Source organism: Nanorana parkeri, unplaced genomic scaffold (assembly GCF_000935625.1).
Source record: "Nanorana parkeri isolate BGI_ZX_2015 unplaced genomic scaffold, ASM93562v1 scaffold423, whole genome shotgun sequence".
Lineage (NCBI taxonomy): Eukaryota > Metazoa > Chordata > Amphibia > Anura > Dicroglossidae > Nanorana > Nanorana parkeri.
The window spans coordinates 61779-80853 of NW_017306691.1; the positions used below are offsets into that span (position 1 = coordinate 61779).

The following is a 19075-nucleotide window of genomic DNA, read 5'->3' on the forward strand; positions in this document are numbered from 1 at the left end:
TTTAAAGTGTAACTCCAGCCAAACCAATATCCAGCCCTATTCAGGGGTGTATCTACCGCAAGGCAAACTAGGTATTTGCCTAGGGAGGCAGTTTCCAGAGGGGTGGTAAAAAACGCTGCCCCAAACCAATCAGGCGGACCGGGCCGAACTTGCCTTTGGGCATACTGGGCACTTGCCCGGTGGGCCAAGGCTGGGCGGCACAGAATCAGACAGCGGCGCCTGCCTAATGAGGTAAACTAGGCGGCCGCAGTGCCCTAAGAGCTGTTGCCTAATCAGAGAGCTGCCCGGGGAGGGGAGGGTCCAGTCAGATGCGGTCGAGCTGGCTTTGCACAGGAGGTGGGGGAGAAGCAGCGGGTGGCTCTGGGCTGGCCATAGCATGTGATCTGATGGTGGGATGTCCCAGAAGCAGACTGGGGACTGCAATGTATCCTGTTGGTACTGATGGCACTTGGGCTGCAGGTAAGAGAAGCAGCACATGTATGCAGGGAAAGGGACTCTGCACAGTCCTCCTGAGACCCTGCACAGCCCACCATAGACCCCACACAGCCCACCATAAACCCTGCACAGCTCTCCTGAGACCCCGGACAGCACACCTGAGACCATGCACAGCTCTCCTGAGACCCCATGTGCGCTGTATCCAGTGACTGACAGGTTGCACAAAATGTCCTATACAGGATGGGGTGGGGCAAATTTAGATTGAGGGGGGGTGTCCGAGTTCAATCTTGCCTAGGGCAGCACAAAACCAAAATACACCACTGGCCCTATTGCTAATCACTCCTACATGTTTCTCTCTTCAGGCTACTAGAATAGCTTGCGTCTGTGTGATAACTGAAGGCTGAGTCTCAGCAAGGTGGGTGTACGGGACTCTAGTAAAGACTCACTGGCCTCATTGCTATTGGGCTTGTGTAGAGCAAATGTGACCCCCAATAGAGATAACCTTGTCCCCAGGCATAGTACTCACAGTTATTGTACCTCTTGCAATAATGTCAGTCAAGTCCTTGAATGCTGTTTTACAGGTTTATTATAAACACAACCGTGGTGGGTAGGTCTGAAATAGCCAACAGTAATACAAGCTTCTTACAGCTAGCAGTCCCTGCATGGAGCCCAAACTCAATATAGCAATTTATAAGTTAATTTATTGTTAATGTTATTAAACACATACCTATATGCCACAGAGGTAACAGGGATAAGCAGTAAAGGCATCTTAGGGTGTCTGCTTGTTACCCTGCAGGGGGCAAGAAGTAGCTGTCAGCTTCAAAGAAGTCTATGGACATTTTGCTGACAACCAGTTGCTGGCAGAGTAACATGCAAAAAGAAGCATGCCAGCCCTGATCAGTGGAGCAGAGGTATGTGTAATGGTATTACACAATCCTCACCCTTATCTAGAAAGCTTTACAACTTAGAGTTCTACTTTACATCAGATCGAAATCTTAACTTGATTACATTGAGTTAAACAATTGTCTTGTGTTTTTTTTTCGAATGCTTTCATCTCTTTTGTATCTCAGTGCTGCTGATCCCCTCCAACCACTTCCTGCCTGCATGCTGTCACGCCAGTGTCTTGCTCTAGATCAGCTTTCTGATATTGTCAGTGGTGGACCATGCATGCACAATGTGCGTCGGCACTAGTGCTTAATCACTCCCATACTTCCGTACATACGTATACGACCTGGAAATAAAGTGCTTAAAGTGATATTAAAGTGAAAGGATTTTAAGCTATATCAAGTACTGATGAAATCACTTACAATGAATGTTGCTTCTTAATGATTAAAAGTTTTAGCATCCTGCAGATTTGGCTGGTTCCCTGACTTCCTGTTTTAGAGTGATTCCTTTCTCAAGCAGAGTTGCTATTGAGTCACCCTTCTGCGTGTTAGTAAGTTGTAAGTGTCTTCACAAAGACACAGCAAATCAAGCTACTTCCCTCCTCCCTGACCACCTCTCCTCCAAGCTGGTAGCTAAACAGTTGCTGGAGCCTGCTCTGTGCTTTGTGATCTTGTACTGGACAGGAAGTTTAGGTAAGCTGAGCTAAAAGACTTGGAAGCAGCTGTTTACAAACATGATGATTGTAAGTGTTTGGGCAAAAATGTAAAGTAATACTGTTGGACAATGTATATTTGTTTGATTTGGATTCATTATTGAAAAGCAGTTTGAGAGTTTAAAACTACTTTAAAACCAAGATCATGGGTACTGTTTTTTTTCCAGCTAGCTCCTGGCTTGCACACCCAAGTGATCCAGTAGATCCGCCTGCTGAAAAGGGTGACGTCCCCCACTGCAGGCTATCGTGGGCTGGAACAGAGGGTGTCTCCCGTTGCACTAAGGCCTGGTTCACACCTGTACGTTTTGTAGCGCGTTCAACGCTCTACAAACGCTTTACAAAACGCTCAAACATGAAAATCCCATTGTTTTCTATGGGTCTGGTTCACACCTTGCCGTATTTCAGCCCGTCTGAACGCACTACAAAATGGCCTACACCTGAAAAGGCACATGAGCTTCTTTGCGGCGTTTTTGTAGCGCGTTTCTATTGGGATACAGCCAAGTAGCCCTCAGAACCACGCGTTTGTTGTGCGTTTTTTTTACAGCGGATCGTGGTAGAAATGCGTGACAAATGCGCACATTCGATACGCCTAGGTGTGAACAGAGCCAAAAGGGAGATCAGCACACTCGGGCTCCTCTGACAAGTACTGTTAATCAGCGCTAATTAGTTATTCTCCTACAGAGCAACATGGTCAGAAAGAGGTGGGGGAGGGTGGTGTGCTATCAACCATGCAAGCTCTACATCCAAAAGCACAGTTAAAACAGGATAAAGTGCTACATGTATTTTGTCCTCTGGGGGAAGGCTAAAGACAGTTTGTTTCAGATGAGACTTGTTTAACGGCAGAGTTTACCTTTGCGACCATGTTTCATACTACACCCATAGCCAGGGTGTAACATGACCATATTGCAAACCCACTGCCGCCCCACTTATCTGAATCATGGTGTTCTTTTCCCTGCAGGTTGCTGTTGTTTGAATCTGGCGCTGCTGTGTATAGCTCCACCCACACAGATATGTCATCCATTCACAGATCCTTTGATAGGATCTGTGAATGGAGAAAGTACAAGTCCCATCAGCCACTGCGACAGAGGGACTTGCAGATCTCTTTTCCTCCAGTCCGTTACTGAATGTCTGTACCGAGGTACTTACATGGAAGGGAGGAAGAGTCTGCAGGAGACAGCGTACTGTACCTGTGATCTACTCATCGTGGTTGCAATGCAATATATATATAATGCCCATTTTTCTTTTATGAAGTGTGCCTTTTTTATAATAATAGGTAGAATTTCCTTTTAAGTCTTAACCAGGGGTGACCACTGTGAACAATACAGGAGCACAATTAGGAGACCCCATTAAAGGAATTGACTGAACAAAGACCTTAATGAAAGCTGTAGCTTTCAGAAGATTGAAAACTTTTGAAATGCCATTTACACATTAAAGCTTATATGAGATGTTAGTCATTGGGTTGTAATGAGCACAGGTGCTGTTCGAGGATGAAAACTAACTACTAATCCTTGAAGGGGTTCTAAACCCTGTTTTTTGCCTATATCTACTGCTATGAAGCAGTAGATATAGGCAAAAAGTTTTTTTTTTTAAAACCCGCTTTAACAGCGGTTTAAACTTTCCTTGAAACTGCTCGGGCGGCTGCAAATCATCTTGGGGCGGGCGCATGCGCAGTTCGGATTCTCAGCTGGGAGACGAGCAGAGACGCAAGGTAAGTCTATGGACGCGTGCACCTGCATGCAGACACCGCTGGATAATACAGGCAGATAAGTAGCAAATAGTATTGATAAATCACTCTCTGTGTGCTAAAATTGCTAATAAAGAGTCATTTATGTTCCTCGTGTCACATTCTGTGTGTTTCCCGCAGTGATAATGCAATGTGTGTCTTAGTTTTGGAACATGAAGCCATCCAGCATTTTCTCCTTGAAGCCCGTGTGCCAGAACACCTGTTAACCATGACGAAGAAAGGAGAAGGAAGCGTGTGCGTTCCAACAGTGCGTTCCACGGTCTCCTCCAATCACAGACCGCTTCGTTTTCAACCAATCTAAAGGAAACGTTCGTGACGTGACCTTCCCCGGAAGCGGAAGTCTTTTGCTGCAGTGCAGGACGGAGGCCCCGGGGGCCCGCGGGGAAGATGCCAGTTGCCGTGATGGCGGAAAATCCGGTGTCATATCAGAGGCTTCTAGAACAATGCGAGGAACAGGAGCTGGAGGTGAGACGTGCTCCGTATGGCCTGCTCATAGGGGTCATAAGAGTGCTGCTCTGTGCACACGGCTGTCATGCAGTATTTCCCACTGTTAAGGTGGAGCAGGCTGTGAGAGCTCACAATAAGGGATCAGCCTTGTGTGATATAGATGTTAGGACGTTTAGTAAGGCGGTAAGAGAAGAGCTCAGTGACCCATATAACATCCTATGAGAATGAATCTGTCACCATGTGACTATGGTACACTGACACCTGGCTGGTTATAGGTCTGCACTTTGCACATACATTGTTCTGTACTGTGTGCTATACTTTATATTTCACTGGTCATCCCTCCCCGAATCAACGTGCTGATTATTTCAAAATAAAACCTTTGTGCTTCAATCACATCTTATTTTAGATCCACTGCTATCATTACTGGGTCTCTGTGCTTCTCTATGCAGTGCAGGCAGATCATGACTGGCTGGAGGGACCAGCAGGGTGCTGTGCGTAGCTTCCTGAAAACATCACCGCACCCTGTCTCCATACCTGTCTCAAGACTCCTCAGCCCTAAGGCTGGGCACACACCTTACAACCATCGCAAGACTTTTGTCTTGCGATGGTTGTAAGGTACTTAAAAAAAACGTACGATCTGCCTATCTTGCATAGGCAGATCGTACTTGCGATCGCAAGCCACGCCCCTGAGGGGCGGGCTTCCGATGACCGCAATGGCGAACGGGCAGTGTGCGCTTGCGCACACCGGCCCGTACGGCTGTTATCGTATGGACATGCCACAAACCCGCCGAACGTTGTACGATGCTCGGCGGGTTTTCGAACATGTCCGTAAGTTCAAAGTCGTGCGACCTTACAGTAGTAGAGGTCGCACGGCTTCCACACACCTTACGATAATCGTACGATCGCGGGATTTCCCGCGATTATCGTACGATTATCGTAAGGTGTGTGGGGACCTTAATGCAAACAATGGGCTGGTTGGGAGGAGCTATGTAGAGATCAAACTGTGTGCATTGGTGGTTGTCTAACTGGAGGAGTGTGCTATTCCTAGGCAGACTGCAGTTGCTGGCAGATCGCTCTAGGTTTATTTCCAGTATGTGTACCATTGAGGAAACATTTTATTCAGAGATGCAACAGAAAGAGAAAATCTCCTCCTCTTTGGAAGTTGTCCTCAGAAAAGGTGTCCCCATTAGAAGCTTTCTCCCTGTCTGTTGTTCAGGGGAGAACTGTAACCTTTTGGATTTCCTCATTTCTTTCTTGGTGACAATGGTCAGCAGTACAAACAGTGGGGTGAAGCTCGCTAACGAGAGGACAGCAATAACAATTTGACACGGGGTCTGTCCCTTCCCCACTCCTGCCTAGAGATGCATATTAAGTGTATTTTGACACATTTTTACAAAAACACAATTGGACTTGGTGATCGAAGTTAAAGGAGAACTATGGGGTCAGTGTTTTTCCCCATAGTTCTCCTTAGGGTAACGGGAGGACACAAACTAGCGTCCTCCCGTCACCCTAGGCTCAGTATATCACGAGCTACAGCTCGCGGTATACTGAGACGCCGGAGCGGATCCCGGCGTAGATGACGGGATCCGCCCAGCTGCGTGAGTGACAGCTGGCTCTGCCTATCTAGAGGCAGAGCCAGCTGTACCCGCCCCCCCCCCCGTCCGTTCTCCCAGTCAGCGCTGGCAGATCGGAGAGGGGAATCCAGCCCCTCCCCCTGTCACGGCAGAGAGCCGAACCTGGTATCTGTTCGCTCACCTCCCGATCTACTGAGCCGACCTGTGACAGTCTCATTGTCACAGGTCGGCTAGAACTATGAGGTGAGTGGAAATCACTCATCTCATAGTTCTCCTTTAAAGAACAACTCTGGATATATGAAATCTTAACCCTTGAGGTGAGGCTACCCCTGTACTGCAAGGGTTAAGTGTTCATTTTGTCTAGGGAGGTAAAATAACATAGATACTGACCTAAATCGTGGACCCAGCTGGCTGCTAGACCGGTTCATGCAGAGGTGGTATGTCCCTCGGCTTCCTCGCGTCCAATACAGTATATTAGATATGATGACTCACAAGGCTTTAGATAACCGGGGCACGAGGGGGTGCAAGGCTACAGGGATCGGTCTAGCAGCATGCCGGCTCCAAGGTTTGAGAGAGTGTCTCTGTTGTTTTGGCTCTCTAGACAAAACGAGAACTTAACCCTTTCAGTGTAGGGGTAGCCCCACTGCAAGGGTTAAGATTTTATTTGGCCGGAGTTCTACTTTAAATAAGACAAGTTGTGCCTGCATACTCCCTCGGGAGGTTAGAATAATTGACCCTAATCTGGAACACTGGATTCTAGTTCTGTGACATTTGAAGCAGTAGGGTGTGCTCCCTTTTATTGTTAGGCTACAAATCTGCAGTTTTTTTCATGTAGAATGAGGACGCATATACCATGCCAGTCATTTGTTCAAGTATATCCCCCTCATCTGTACAGACTTTTTGAATAAAGATCAACTCTATGTTGGGAAACAAAAAGTCAACTATTTCCATGGGGTGTACTTACTTTTTCATATGACTGTACCTCACCCTCTTGCTCTTGGATTTCCCCCACACGTTCTGTCATAAGGTCAGTTAGAAGGTTGAATCTTCCCAGCAGGGTCACAGAGAGCTATATCATCTTCGTTCATGGTCTAACCCTTCCCTAATCTATACACAACTAAAAAAAAGTTTCACCTGTACATACACTTTTTTTCTATCTGCAGACATAAAAGAAAGTAGTGTTCTTTAACAGATGTATCGAATTGTGGGGTTAAACAGGTGGTGCTGTTACTGTTATTCGTGAGTATTAAGTGTTGAGTCCCATTTAGGGCCCATTCACACCATATGCTCGGAGAAAAAGAAACAGCCATTGCAGCCCCATCGCAAGACAAGCTAATTTGCTTTGTCAGGTATGAGTACCATTCACACCACCACATTGTAATTGAATGTGGTGGTGTGCACTTAAGAAATAAAAAAGCACGGCATGCATTACCTTTTTCAGTGCAGTGGGAAGTGACATGGTACAACCGCCTTGCACCCCGCTGTGCCTGTAGAACTAAATGAAAGTGACATTGCAATAAAGTTAAAAAAAACAAAACGCAGTGCGATGTGCTGGGATCAATGCATCAGTAGTGTGCTGGGCACTGCATACCAGCTGCGGTGTGACTGGGCCCTTACCTTACAGCCTGTGTATTCAGATCAGCTCCCTCTGCCCTCTTCACATTGTTCCGCTTCTTTATCTCTTTGTGTGTCCAGGCTCCTGGAGGTGTGGCCGCTCCTCACATTTATAGTCAGCTGCTGGCTCTGTATCTTTTGCACAATGACATGTAAGTTGTTCAGTCTTCATCATTTTTCTTTATTTTAGCATTATTGGCATTTCCATGTAATGCTTTGTCTCGTTATCTAGGAACAATGGTCGTTACCTGTGGAAAAGGATCCCACCGCCTATTAAATCTGTAAGTATTCACTGTTTGGGTTTGCTTAACATGAACATTTTACACAAATTAGTTCCTGTGTGTGTCATGAGGTAATGTAACAAGAGAAAACGACTTATTGGCAAACGTACAAAAACTAATCTATTGTGGGGTCCCCTGTTGGCCACCCAGCTGTAAGGGAACCTGTGACAATAGAAATGTAAGAGCTACCATTATTTACAATGGTGCATACAGTGAAGAGAGAGGAGGGAGATCAGCCAACATGCGTTCGTAGCCCTCATTCTCTGGCCGCTGTGAAGCTAATCAAGCATTTCACTGCTATCACTGGGGGGGCTCACAAACCCCTTATGTGATAGCACACTGAAGGTAACAGGTTCTCTTTAAGGTGACATCAGACCCCTAGTGTAACCTTTCGACTCCAAAGAAGCTATTTAAGCACACATTGCACTTGAATAGCTTCTTCCCTTCCTTCTCTAGCCAGGTAATGACAGCTAAGACATCCTTGACCAACATGCTTTTAAAAGTGTAGTAAAGCGAAACCTTTTTTTGTCTTTACTTCTCTTTTGGGTCACAGGTCTCAGCATATAGTTGGTTACAGCTGTTATATACTGACCGCTCAGAGCCACGCTCTGACGGAATCCTCCTGGCTGCATGATTGACAGCTGGCTATGCCTCTCAGTGCCCGCCCCCTCCCCTGTCTGTCTTTCCAGTCAGCGTTGATGCAACAGAGAAGGGAGGGGGGTAATCCCTGTGGGTGGTGACTGATAGTCACTGCTCTCTGTAGGGAGAAGGAGGTGAGATGAGCGATTCATGACTGCTCAGCTCTTGGAATAGAGCTGGTGTGTGACTGCCACAGTGTCCACACTGGCTCCAAGGATTGGGAAGAGTATATCTTACTCTCTCAATACTTGTCTTTGAAGACAGTTCCACCATTCTGAAGAGAGCTTTATGGTCATTATAAGATATTTTGCTGATGCTTTGGGGGAAACACCATCTAATAGAAGTGTATGTCAGAAAAAGAGCGTGCGTGCGTTATTTGGGCACACCTTTGTATTCATACATGTATATTTTCTGTAGTGATTCAACGCATTATGATTTTGTTTTCCTGCCTTCCTTATTTCTTAATGACCCCTGTCTGCTGCTCAGCAGTAGCATTGTAACAGTAGAGGTCATAGCCTCTAATTACAGGTTCATCTGATTTAAGCATAACATTTTGAAAGTATGATCAATCTAGGCCAGATATTTACAAAGCTGTCTTAGTTTGCTGTCCATGTTTACAGACAGGGGAGTTGCGCACACCTTGGCAAGTCCTTTGATAAATGAGCGACAGATGGCTTTATGCTACATAACAGCCTGAATCTGTTCTTGGCTTTCTTGATAAAATCTCTTCCTTGCGTTTCCTGCAAATCCTGCATTGCTCTGCTTTGGGGCGGCAAGCTTGTGTAATGGGTATTTAAGTCGTTTAATCTGAAATAAAGCATCTGCTGCTTATTACAATGTATGTCTACGCTTTTTACTGTGCATCAACCCAGCTCTGTTATTTTATATAGAGCTTGCATATTTCATTGTAGAATAGTTGGCTTCCAGCATTTGACTCTAGGCTTCAGCTGGATTCATTGAGCCATATTGTTTTATTTACCATATACAAATGGTTTTTAAGGGGTTCCCTTTTTAATGTAAAAGTGGGTGTGTGATTCAAGATCATTCCACAACATTGTCATTTCAGTTGAAAATAAGATATCACTAGGAATACAGTTGAATGCAAAAGCTATTGGCATATCCATTTAATTCTGTACACACAGTTATATTTGAACTTGGTCCTCTGCTGTAGTATAAAAAATGGTGGAGGTCATAAAGTAACCCAGTGTTTCTCAGTCACTCAGTCACTGCACCCTAATGATCAGAGTCCCCTCTTTCACATCAGAGTCCTCAGTCTTCTGTCACATCAGAGTCCTACCATCACAGCAGAAGCCACAGCTGTGGCAGCATGACAGAGAACTGGAGGGCGAACAAGGAGGGAGGCGAACTTCAATCCTTCTGAATAGATCCCGTCATTCATTTCCATAGTGCTGGCATCTGGCCTCACTGCACCATGGAAAAGCATGAGGCTGCAAAAAGGCACCCTTGAGGAAGCAAAGAAGGCACCCTGGGGGCCATGGCACCCCGGTTGAGGAAGGCTGCTGTAGCCTGTAAGGTGATTACTTGAACTGGTAACACAGAGGAGTATAGTTTTCGATTAAACATCATGTAAGTTTGTGCCACTGGATATACTTGTTAATTGATTGTTAGTTGTTTGCGTTGCTGATATACTGTTCTTATTCTCTTCAGGCCAATGCAGAGCTTGGTTGGATTTGGGAGGTGGGTCAGAGGATCTGGCAAAGAGATTTTCCTGGAATATATGCCTCCATAGCTGCCCATCAGTGGTCTGAAAACATATTGCCCATCATGGAGGCAGTAAGAGGTAAGGTTCCTTTTCAGCTGGAGGGAAAGTCTCCAACGTCTTTGGTGAAATGTCCATAGATTGATGGCAGTCTGAGGTCACTTTTTTGTCTTCTGTTTATTGAATACATTTACCACTGTACCTGAAATGGATCATAGCCAAAGCATTTGATTTGTTTCAAAGCAGATCTCCAGATAAAAGGCTACATATGTTACTGAAAAGCATATTTTTAAATTATTTTACTAGGCAAAGAATTTAAAATTAATTTCAACCAGCCTTGTAATCAAGGCACCCCTGCCAGACAACACAGCCAGGTCTGAGGCCTCACTTTACTGTATTGAAGTAATACAGGTTTGTTTATAACCAGCACCAGTTTAAGTGTCTGTATGTAGCAAAACTCCCCTCCGCAGGGGAGAACGGACACAGTTCTGGTTATAGCACTAGGCAATATGAGCGATTTTTAAAATATTTTTTAACACGAGGTGAAAGGATTTTATACCATGTGAGTTTTTCTTGTATACACTCACTGGCCACTTTATTGGGTACACCTTGCTAGTACCAGGTTGGTCCCCCTCTTGTCTTCAGAACTGCCTTAATTCTTTGTGGCATAGTCAACATGGTGCTGGAAACATTCCTTAGAGCAGGGGTGCCCACAAGGTCGATCGCGATCTACCAGTCGATCGCGTAGCGATCACTGGTAGATCGCCATGTCCTCTCCTCCCACCGCTTCTTTGGATCCCCGCTGCTCTCCCCAGCGGGGATCCGAGAAGAAGTGAAGGAACCGGCGCCGGGGGAGGGCGGAGGACAGAGCCGCTGTCACTAACTAATGCAGAGCAGTGAGGAGAGAGACGCTCGGCCAGGATCTGACAGCCGGCGCCTCTCTCTCCCCTCACTGCTCATCCGTTCTGTCACAGCGGCTCCGCCCCCCCCCCGCGGCTCGGGATCCAGAGAAGTTGCAGCCCCCCTGTGCGTGGACGAGCGGCAGAGGATCGGTACATGTCACTAGTATGTACCAATCCTCTGTGTAGGACAAACACTGGAGCGATCGGCTGATCACTCCAGTGTTTGTAAATAACTGGGGACACATAGTACTATGTGTCCCCAGTTATAAATGAATGAACAGGAGGTGATTTACATCACCTCCTGTTCATTCATAAGTTTCTCAATGGGGAGAAGCACTCTGTACAGAGGCTCCTCCCCATTCAGAAACAGCTTGATAGTAAAATATTTTCTTAATGAATGGGAAGCCTCTGTGCTTTCCATTCATTTAGAATAGAGGCTGCAGAAAAAGAGTTAAAAAAATAATAATTATGAAAATGTAAAATAAATAAAAATAAATAATGAAAATAAAATAAAAAATAGTAAAAAATAAATTTAAAAAACTTTGTTTTTTTTCCTTGCCTCAGGCGCAAAAGGAGCTGGCTACGGCTATGCTCCCGTGGTGCTCGTGCGGCTGCCGGCTGAATGTGTCAGACGCTGCAGATGGAAAGGTGCAGGACACCCCATGTGCAATGTCGGCCACACGAGCACCACGGGAGGACAGGACGCCGGGACCTGTAATGTACTGGAATGCACTGAAATGTAAGCAGGCCGTCTCTCTGCGTTCCGGTGCGGGAGGGGGTGTGGAACTGTATTGAAGTCAATGGCATCGCCCACAGTGCGTTCGCCCGCACTCGGAACACAGGCACATTAGTGCCTGCATTCCGGTCCAGTGCAATCTGCAAAAATAGTGCTCGCAGCATTTTTGCGGATCGCACTGGACTGGAACACAGGCACTAATGCAGGCGATCGCACTGTGGGCGAGGGGCCTGCCTGCGCAGCCCACGCCCCCTTCCGCCCCTGAATGCAGGTGTTTTTTCGTTGGTAGATCTCAATGAGCTTGTCATTTGAGAAGTAGATCTCCAGACGAAAAATAGTGGGCGCCCCTGCCTTGGAGAGTTTGATACATATTGACATGATCACATCACATAGCTGCTGCAGATGTGTTGGCTGCACATCCATGATGCGAATCTCCCATTCCACCACTTCAAAAAAGGTGCTCTATTGGCTTGAGATCATTTGAGTACAGTGAACTCATTATTATGTTCAAGAAACTAGATTGAGCGTTATCATCATTGGTCGGCATCGTTACTTGGGTCGTCTGTGGCTTTAACCAGTTGACATCTGGGGTGTTAAACCCCCTTCCCATCCAGGCCATTTTTCAGTATTCAGCTCTGCGGTACTTTGACATTTATTCCGTCATGCAGCGCTGTACTGAAATTCATTTTATACCCTTTTTTGGGGACACATAGAGCAAATTAGCGGGTCTTTCCTGCCCGTGCGCGCGCGAGCAGGAAAAAAATGCCGTCTGGAGACGGCAACCCGCTGATGCGAGTCTGCCGTCCGTCCGTTTTATCTTAACGGGCGGACGGCAAGAGGTTAAACAAGCTCAATTGGTACTAAGGGGCCCTAAGCATGGCATGAAAATATCCCTATCAGCTTTAACCTGTCTGGCCATTCTCCTCTGGCATTACCAAGGCATATTCACACAGAGAACTGCCACTCACTGGATATTTCCCCTTTTTCAGACCATTCTCTGTATGGAGATGGTTGTGCGTGAAAATCCCAGTAGATCAGCAGTTTCTGAAATACTCAGACCAGCCCGCCTGGCACCAACAACCATGCTACGTTCAAAGCCACTTTAATCGCCTTTCTTCCCCATTCTGATGCTCGGTTTGAACTTTAGTCTTGACCATGTCTACGTGGCTAAATGCTGCCATGTGATTGGCTGTTTAGATATTTGCGTTATCAAGCAGTTGAACAAGTGTAAGCTAACAAAAGTGGCCAGTGAGTGTATGCAGCTGAGCTTGAATGTGTCATTTGACCAATGGAGGTAGAGTAAACAGAAGGTGATTTTGGTTCCATAAGAGGTTCACATTAAATGACTGAAGGTGGAACAAGCAGGACGAGGTGGTGAATGAGAAATATTCCTGGTGGAGATTTAAATAGTGCAGTAACATGGTTGCTGTGGAGAAAGGAGCACCGAGACAAGCCAGGACATGTCTGCTGCTTCTCTCCATTGTAGATGCATACAGTAGTAGGTGAGGTTGAATAAAGACACCGGTCCAAACATGGGCCAGATGAGAGAGCCCTTTTATTAGAGGTAGCACAGAGATGTTTATATTGAGAACACAAGAGGATTACAACGAGATGCGAGGTGGGAGCGAACTTTTAAAGGAATTTTTGTATATGGACACTATATTGTTTAAAAGTCACAAATGAATGTTTGCAATATTTAACTTCAGTATGCATTCGGGTGTATATACACACAAGAAGACAGGACATATTAGGGTATATATTTATTTTAATTCAGTTTATTCAGGTAAAATGAGCACTGGGCATATTGAAACCACTATTTGTTAGCTGCACAGATGAAAGCACAGCTGGTAGGCGGGGGCTTAGTTTGGGAGTTTAATTAGGCAGTTTAGCATGGAGTCGCATCTAATATTATGTTCACTGTTGGCCTGGCACATTGTGCAAAGCAATAGAGCCCTATGTGGCTTGGATTACTGACCTTTCTCATGTTCGTGCAGCTGTGCTAAGCATTACAGGAAGCTAAAACATAGCACAGTAGATCTTTCTAAGAAGCTATTCACGTCTCATTCCATCACTTTTCTAAAAAAAAGTGATCTTTTCTCATTTCAGAATAGTGGGTGGATCCTTTAAGCTCCATGGCCCACCATGCATCTAGAACTGCTGGTGTATAGCACAGATGCAGTCTAATATTATAGAACCATTTATTCCAAACTGCACACAGCTGTTTTAGGCTTATTGACGGTCATTAATGCAATGTATGGAAACCATGGCTTCTATAGGGAAGGGTTCAGGGACCAATGAAGAAGTATAACCCGAAGGGTATACTAAGGCACTAAAGGAACCAAAAATCCTCCAATAAACCAGTGTGTAATTCAGCAGAGCTTTGGAAAGGAAAGAATTCGCACATCTCTAGAGCTGCAACAGCTAATGGAAGAAATCGCTGATGATGATCGATGGACGACGGCGATGACCGATTAATTCCTTTAGGGCCCATTTACACTATGTTCGTTGGGCTGTATTTCTTATCACAGACTCCATGCAATGACGAGCTTAAATCTATTGTTTCCAATTAGCCCAGTCAGCACTTAATAAACGCAATGAACATGAGTGAATCCAGCCCAGTGCCTCATGGTCAGAATTGCTGGCGTTTAGTGAACTGCTGTTATTTCAAACGGATACTTCTGTTTCAGGCTAGTTAACCACCATCCGTTCATTGTACAGGAGCAATGGCCCCTATGGCACAGTGGAAGTCTTTTGGTTTCCTTTAGTCCTTTCTCAACATAATTTTCCCCAGTCATCTTCCAGGACAGCCCATGAGAGAAGGCTCTGCCTGCCTGCAACAAGAAACAGATCAACCACATTAAATAAAAAGACTCCTTCCATTCCAATTCAGTTTTTTTGTGTTTCCTCCGGCTACACAGGGACATCGTAATGTTTGTTATTTTGGGGCTCATTGTGTGTTGTTGCCTTAGGGCAGAGCCTAACCGTGCATGCGCTGGGACTACTCCGGGTATTGCCTGCTGCAGCGCATACAGGGTTTTGTCCTTATCGGACCCCCATCCGAGTGGCCAAGGTTCCCCTCCGTCGCTCAGGGAGGGAAACCATCCTCCTGACGTGTGTGGCTCCAGATGGAGGCCCCCCCGGTGTGCAGTGTGGTGGGGTGAGTGGCGGCGGAGCACCCCCTTGTGATTGTGTTGCCAAGTTGGGGAACCGCTGTGGCATGCTGGCAGGTGCTTGGGCAGGGGTAAGGTGCTTACCTTGAAGTTGTTCCCTCCCTATGGGCCATCTTGGACTCCTTTGTTTGCTGTTACCCGGAGCGAACACCGCGTGGTGTCTCGCGCGGGAAGGTGTCAGCATCGCCGGCTCACTGGTGGTGTTGCAGGACTCGGAAATGGGCGGTAGCAGCATCACGGTGAGGGCGGAAGTGAGGCGATGGGAGCGCGTGACGCGCTTCACGTGCGCCGGCTCGGGCCAGATCTCCACACGCGCCGGTTGTTGGGTGCATAAAAGGAGCTGGTCAGTATGAGCGGATCCTCTGGGGAGTAAGGCTGCCACATTCAAACGCCACTCGGCCACGACTATAAAGCTGCACACCTCGAGACGACGGGGCCACATACGGCCGGTGGGGGCGTCAGGAGCGGGCCGTTAGCGTGGTCGGCAGTAGGGGCAAGGATGCCTGCGGATGCCGGACCGTGTGCTGTCTCCAGAGATTTGGGAGATCATAGTACTGGTAGGCGAGTTTTTTTGTGGAGAATCTCCCCTATCCTTACCCCGCTTGTATTGGGGGGCCTGTTACACAGGACAAGCTGGGGGGTGTTTCTTTTATTAAGACTTTGCTTGCATGTTGGGTGGAGTACTGGCTGACGGCTTCCTTCTGTCTTATGCAGGTCAAGGCCACGGAGGATAAGCCAGCGGCTCTCGCCCAAAAGGGAAGAAGTGTGCTTCTTGCAATGTCAAAATGTCACCTTCATGGTCCAAACCCTTATGCAAAGTTTGTTTAGAGAAAGTGGTGGCCACAGAATCTGCTGGGATGTTCAAGGGTCTGATAGATTCTATGAGAGATGAAATGGTTACCACGTTTCAGTCTTTCAGGTCTGTGTTACAGAGCCCAGTGGGTTCATTAGTAGACACCAGTTTACCCGGTACATCGGGGGAAGGTAGCTCCATGGGCTATGCAGAAAGCTGCGTAAGCAAGCATGCGCCCAGTGAATCCTCAGGCTCTCAAGTGGAGTCGGAGGATCTGGAGTTGGAAAGAGAGTTACATAGCAGCAGAGCTACAAAATTCCTATTTCCTTCATTTGAGACAGGTGAGCTTCTAAAAGCCATATGGGATACTTTAGGTATCAAAGAAGAGTCGGCTGAGCTGTCAGTGCATGATAAGCTTTACAAAGGGCTCCAAACTAAGAGAGGGCGTACCTCCCCGGTCCACAAATCACTCTCGGATTTGATCCAAGAGGAGTGGAAGCACCCAGAGGAAAGGAGGCTTTTCTCGGCGGGGCACAAGCGCAGGTTCCCATTTGCAGAGGAGGACTCAGGCCTGTGGGAGAAATGCCCAAGACGTGATGACTCCTTATCAAAAGTTGCAGAAAAGACTGATTTATCATTTGAGCATATGGGAGCGTTGAAGGACCCGATGGATAGGAAAGCGAAGGCTTTGCTCAGGAAGGGATGGGAATCGGCGGGCGCAGGGTTTAAACCAGGGCTGGCGATTACATGCGTGGCTAGAACTTTAGGTGTGTGGCTGAATCAGCTACAGGTGCACTTGGAGTCTGGTACGGATCGAGACCAGTTGCTGGGTTCCCTCCCCGTACTGAGTAAGGCAGCCGCTTACATTGCAGATGCCTCGGCTGAGGCGGTCAGGTACTCGGCTCAAACCACGGTGCTAATCAACTCCTCCAGGAGGGCATTGTGGCTCAAAACTTGGGCAGGAGATGCTGCCTCCAAGGCAAAGCTATGCAAGTCACCTTCAAAGGCGACTTGCTGTTTGGCCAGGAGTTGGAAGCGGTGTTGGATAGATCAGCGGACAAGAAAAAAGGTTTTCCGCTGCCACCAAAGCAGCAGGGGAAAAAGTTTTTTCGTGGTCAGAGGAGTCAAAATTTCCATAAAGAAAAACAGGGTTTTTACGGTAAAGGACAAGACCAGTCAAAAGGGTGGGCCTTCAAAAAGGGAAAGGATAAAAGCAAATTCCTCTTTAACCCACCTCAGCAGCCCAATAAATCCCAATGACCAATTGCTCAGGGTGGGAGGAAGACTGTGGGAATTCTTCCCGCTCTGGAGGCAGCTGACCAGAAACAAGTTCATTTTGGAGCTAGTTCAGATCGGCTACAAAATAGAATTGACGGAACAGGCACCATCCAGGCTTCTGATTACTTCCCTATACTTTTTGTTGGTCCTCAAGCCCTACTCCATAGAACCATTGTATTCATACACTGCACTGATGATGGCCTAGAAAACCTAAAGTAAAAGACCTATTCAGAAACTAGTTGTATTTAAACCTGTATTTAATAATTGTTGTAGTGCATATAGGGGGATGAAATTGTTCTATATATGCTTTGAGCAATGTTAATGCAGTGCTAAACAAGAGCTCTGAAACCCCATGCTTTATAGAGTAACAGATTCTACCTTTTAGGGCTGGTTTACACCATGTCCGTTGAGTTGCATTTTTCTGCACATCACTGCACATGTATGGCGTAAACAATGGTTTTCTGTGTGCACTGTTTACAACGTACATGTGCAGCGGTGTGCAGAAAAATGCAGCGTAATGGACATTGTGTAAAGAAGGCCTCAATTATTTTAGTTGTAAAATGTATATTCAATTTTGGCCACTAGATGGAGCCTCTGGCTCACAAATGAACTTGTTCATTGAAGACTAGAAAACCTATCGTTAACTGATCTAGTTTAGAATACTCCAAAATATGAACTGCAGATTAGGGTCTTTAGATGTTTGAAATGTTTGTGTATATAGAGTAGATTTTCCTATGGAATTCATTACAAATAATAATTCTTCCCATAGATAATTGGTATTAGGGTGTGTTTTTGTTCTTCTTGATCCTGCTGTGGCAGTCCACTACTTTGAAGTTCCAGCAATCTCCTACATGCTTCTTACTTTTCCTGTCAAAGCTATGGCAGGAAATCATTAAACAACACTTGATTGGGGTTGTGGTCTTTACCAACTAAAGATCAGATGTTTGTGTGTTTTTACTTGAATATTAGGAATCCCTGGGTAACTTTGTAATCTTTGTGTAGTTTAGGTGAGCAGGATCAGACAGCAGATAGCATAGGCTGTCCGCACATGGCACTTACTCTCGCATCTGTTCCCGGAGCCCCCCTTGACATGAATGTGCAAAAAATGACTTTCTGATTTCTATTGTGATATTCAAATGAAAATTTCCCTAATGACATACCTAGCCTGATGCAATGGGTGGGCGGGGGGGGGAGAGAGTTACAGGTATGCTTTCCATGACTATGAAGTGGAGAAGCTGTAGTAGTTCTCTGGGTGGCCCTTTGCAGGCATGGATGGTAAAGGTAAGTAGTCAGCTGCCTGATCCTGCTGCTTTTTGTTTATTACATCACCACCCATGGGTTTCTTCCAGAGTATTGATACATTGATGCCACACATCACCCTCTAGTTTTTCCTCTCTATATCTAATCTATCTTTCAGATGTGGGGTGAAGGGGACATTGAGATAATGCATATTCTGTAGTTATTCGCAGTGCTATTATTTTTAAGATGTTGTAAACAGGGCTGCATGAGTGCATAGAATGAAATGGGTTCTGTACTATCCACAGCAAATGTGTTATCTTTTCCCATTTCAGATGAAACACGGCAGCGAGCCTTTGGACTTGTATCTCAAGCTTATACATCAATTTCTGCTGATGATTTAGCAGCATTTGTTGGACTTTCTGTTGAAGACGCTGTAAAAGGTGGGTTATGATTAACAAAAGACCAAGAGCATGAAGGACCATTTTTGTCAGACCAATCTATTAAACATTCCATGAGGAAGTCCGTATTCATTTAGACAAAGTAATACGAGTAGATATGGTGTATCTGGACCTTGCTAAAGCATTTGATATAGTACCCCACAAACATTCAATTCACAAACTTTTTTCTGTTTTGACATGTTTATCTCAAATCATTTTCAGCTGAGACACGACCAGTTCTCGCTTCCATATGTGTGTAGGCTCTAGGAAATGCCCATTCCACAGCTTTCTAGCTTTCAAGCTCTGGGATCATTCCTCTCTAATGTATGTGACTCCCATCTAGGGATGTCATCACTACAGTAAATGGCACCTAAATATCTCTTCCACACATACTAATTATTCTGAGGACATTTGTTTGTGTTATGTACAGAAAAAATAAAAATATGACTTTTGTGTTTTGTAAGTGGTT

At 45.9% G+C, this 19075-nt stretch overlaps 1 protein-coding gene across 2 annotated transcripts in view; it reads left to right on the top strand.

The window, feature by feature from the left end:
* The first annotated feature begins 4082 nt into the window (after positions 1 to 4082).
* COPS8 (COP9 signalosome subunit 8) overlaps positions 4083 to 19075 on the top strand; it is an 18918-nt gene continuing 3925 nt past the window's right edge. The window contains exons 1-5 of one of the 2 annotated variants that reach the window (XM_018559938.1): positions 4083 to 4241; positions 7493 to 7563; positions 7644 to 7692; positions 10000 to 10132; positions 18502 to 18609. In XM_018559938.1, coding sequence (XP_018415440.1) covers positions 4164 to 4241; positions 7493 to 7563; positions 7644 to 7692; positions 10000 to 10132; positions 18502 to 18609 — 439 coding nt within the window. In that variant the 5' untranslated portion in view covers positions 4083 to 4163. The remainder of the gene's footprint in view (positions 4242 to 7492; positions 7564 to 7643; positions 7693 to 9999; positions 10133 to 18501; positions 18610 to 19075) is intronic. The other variant, XM_018559939.1, reaches the window with a different exon arrangement.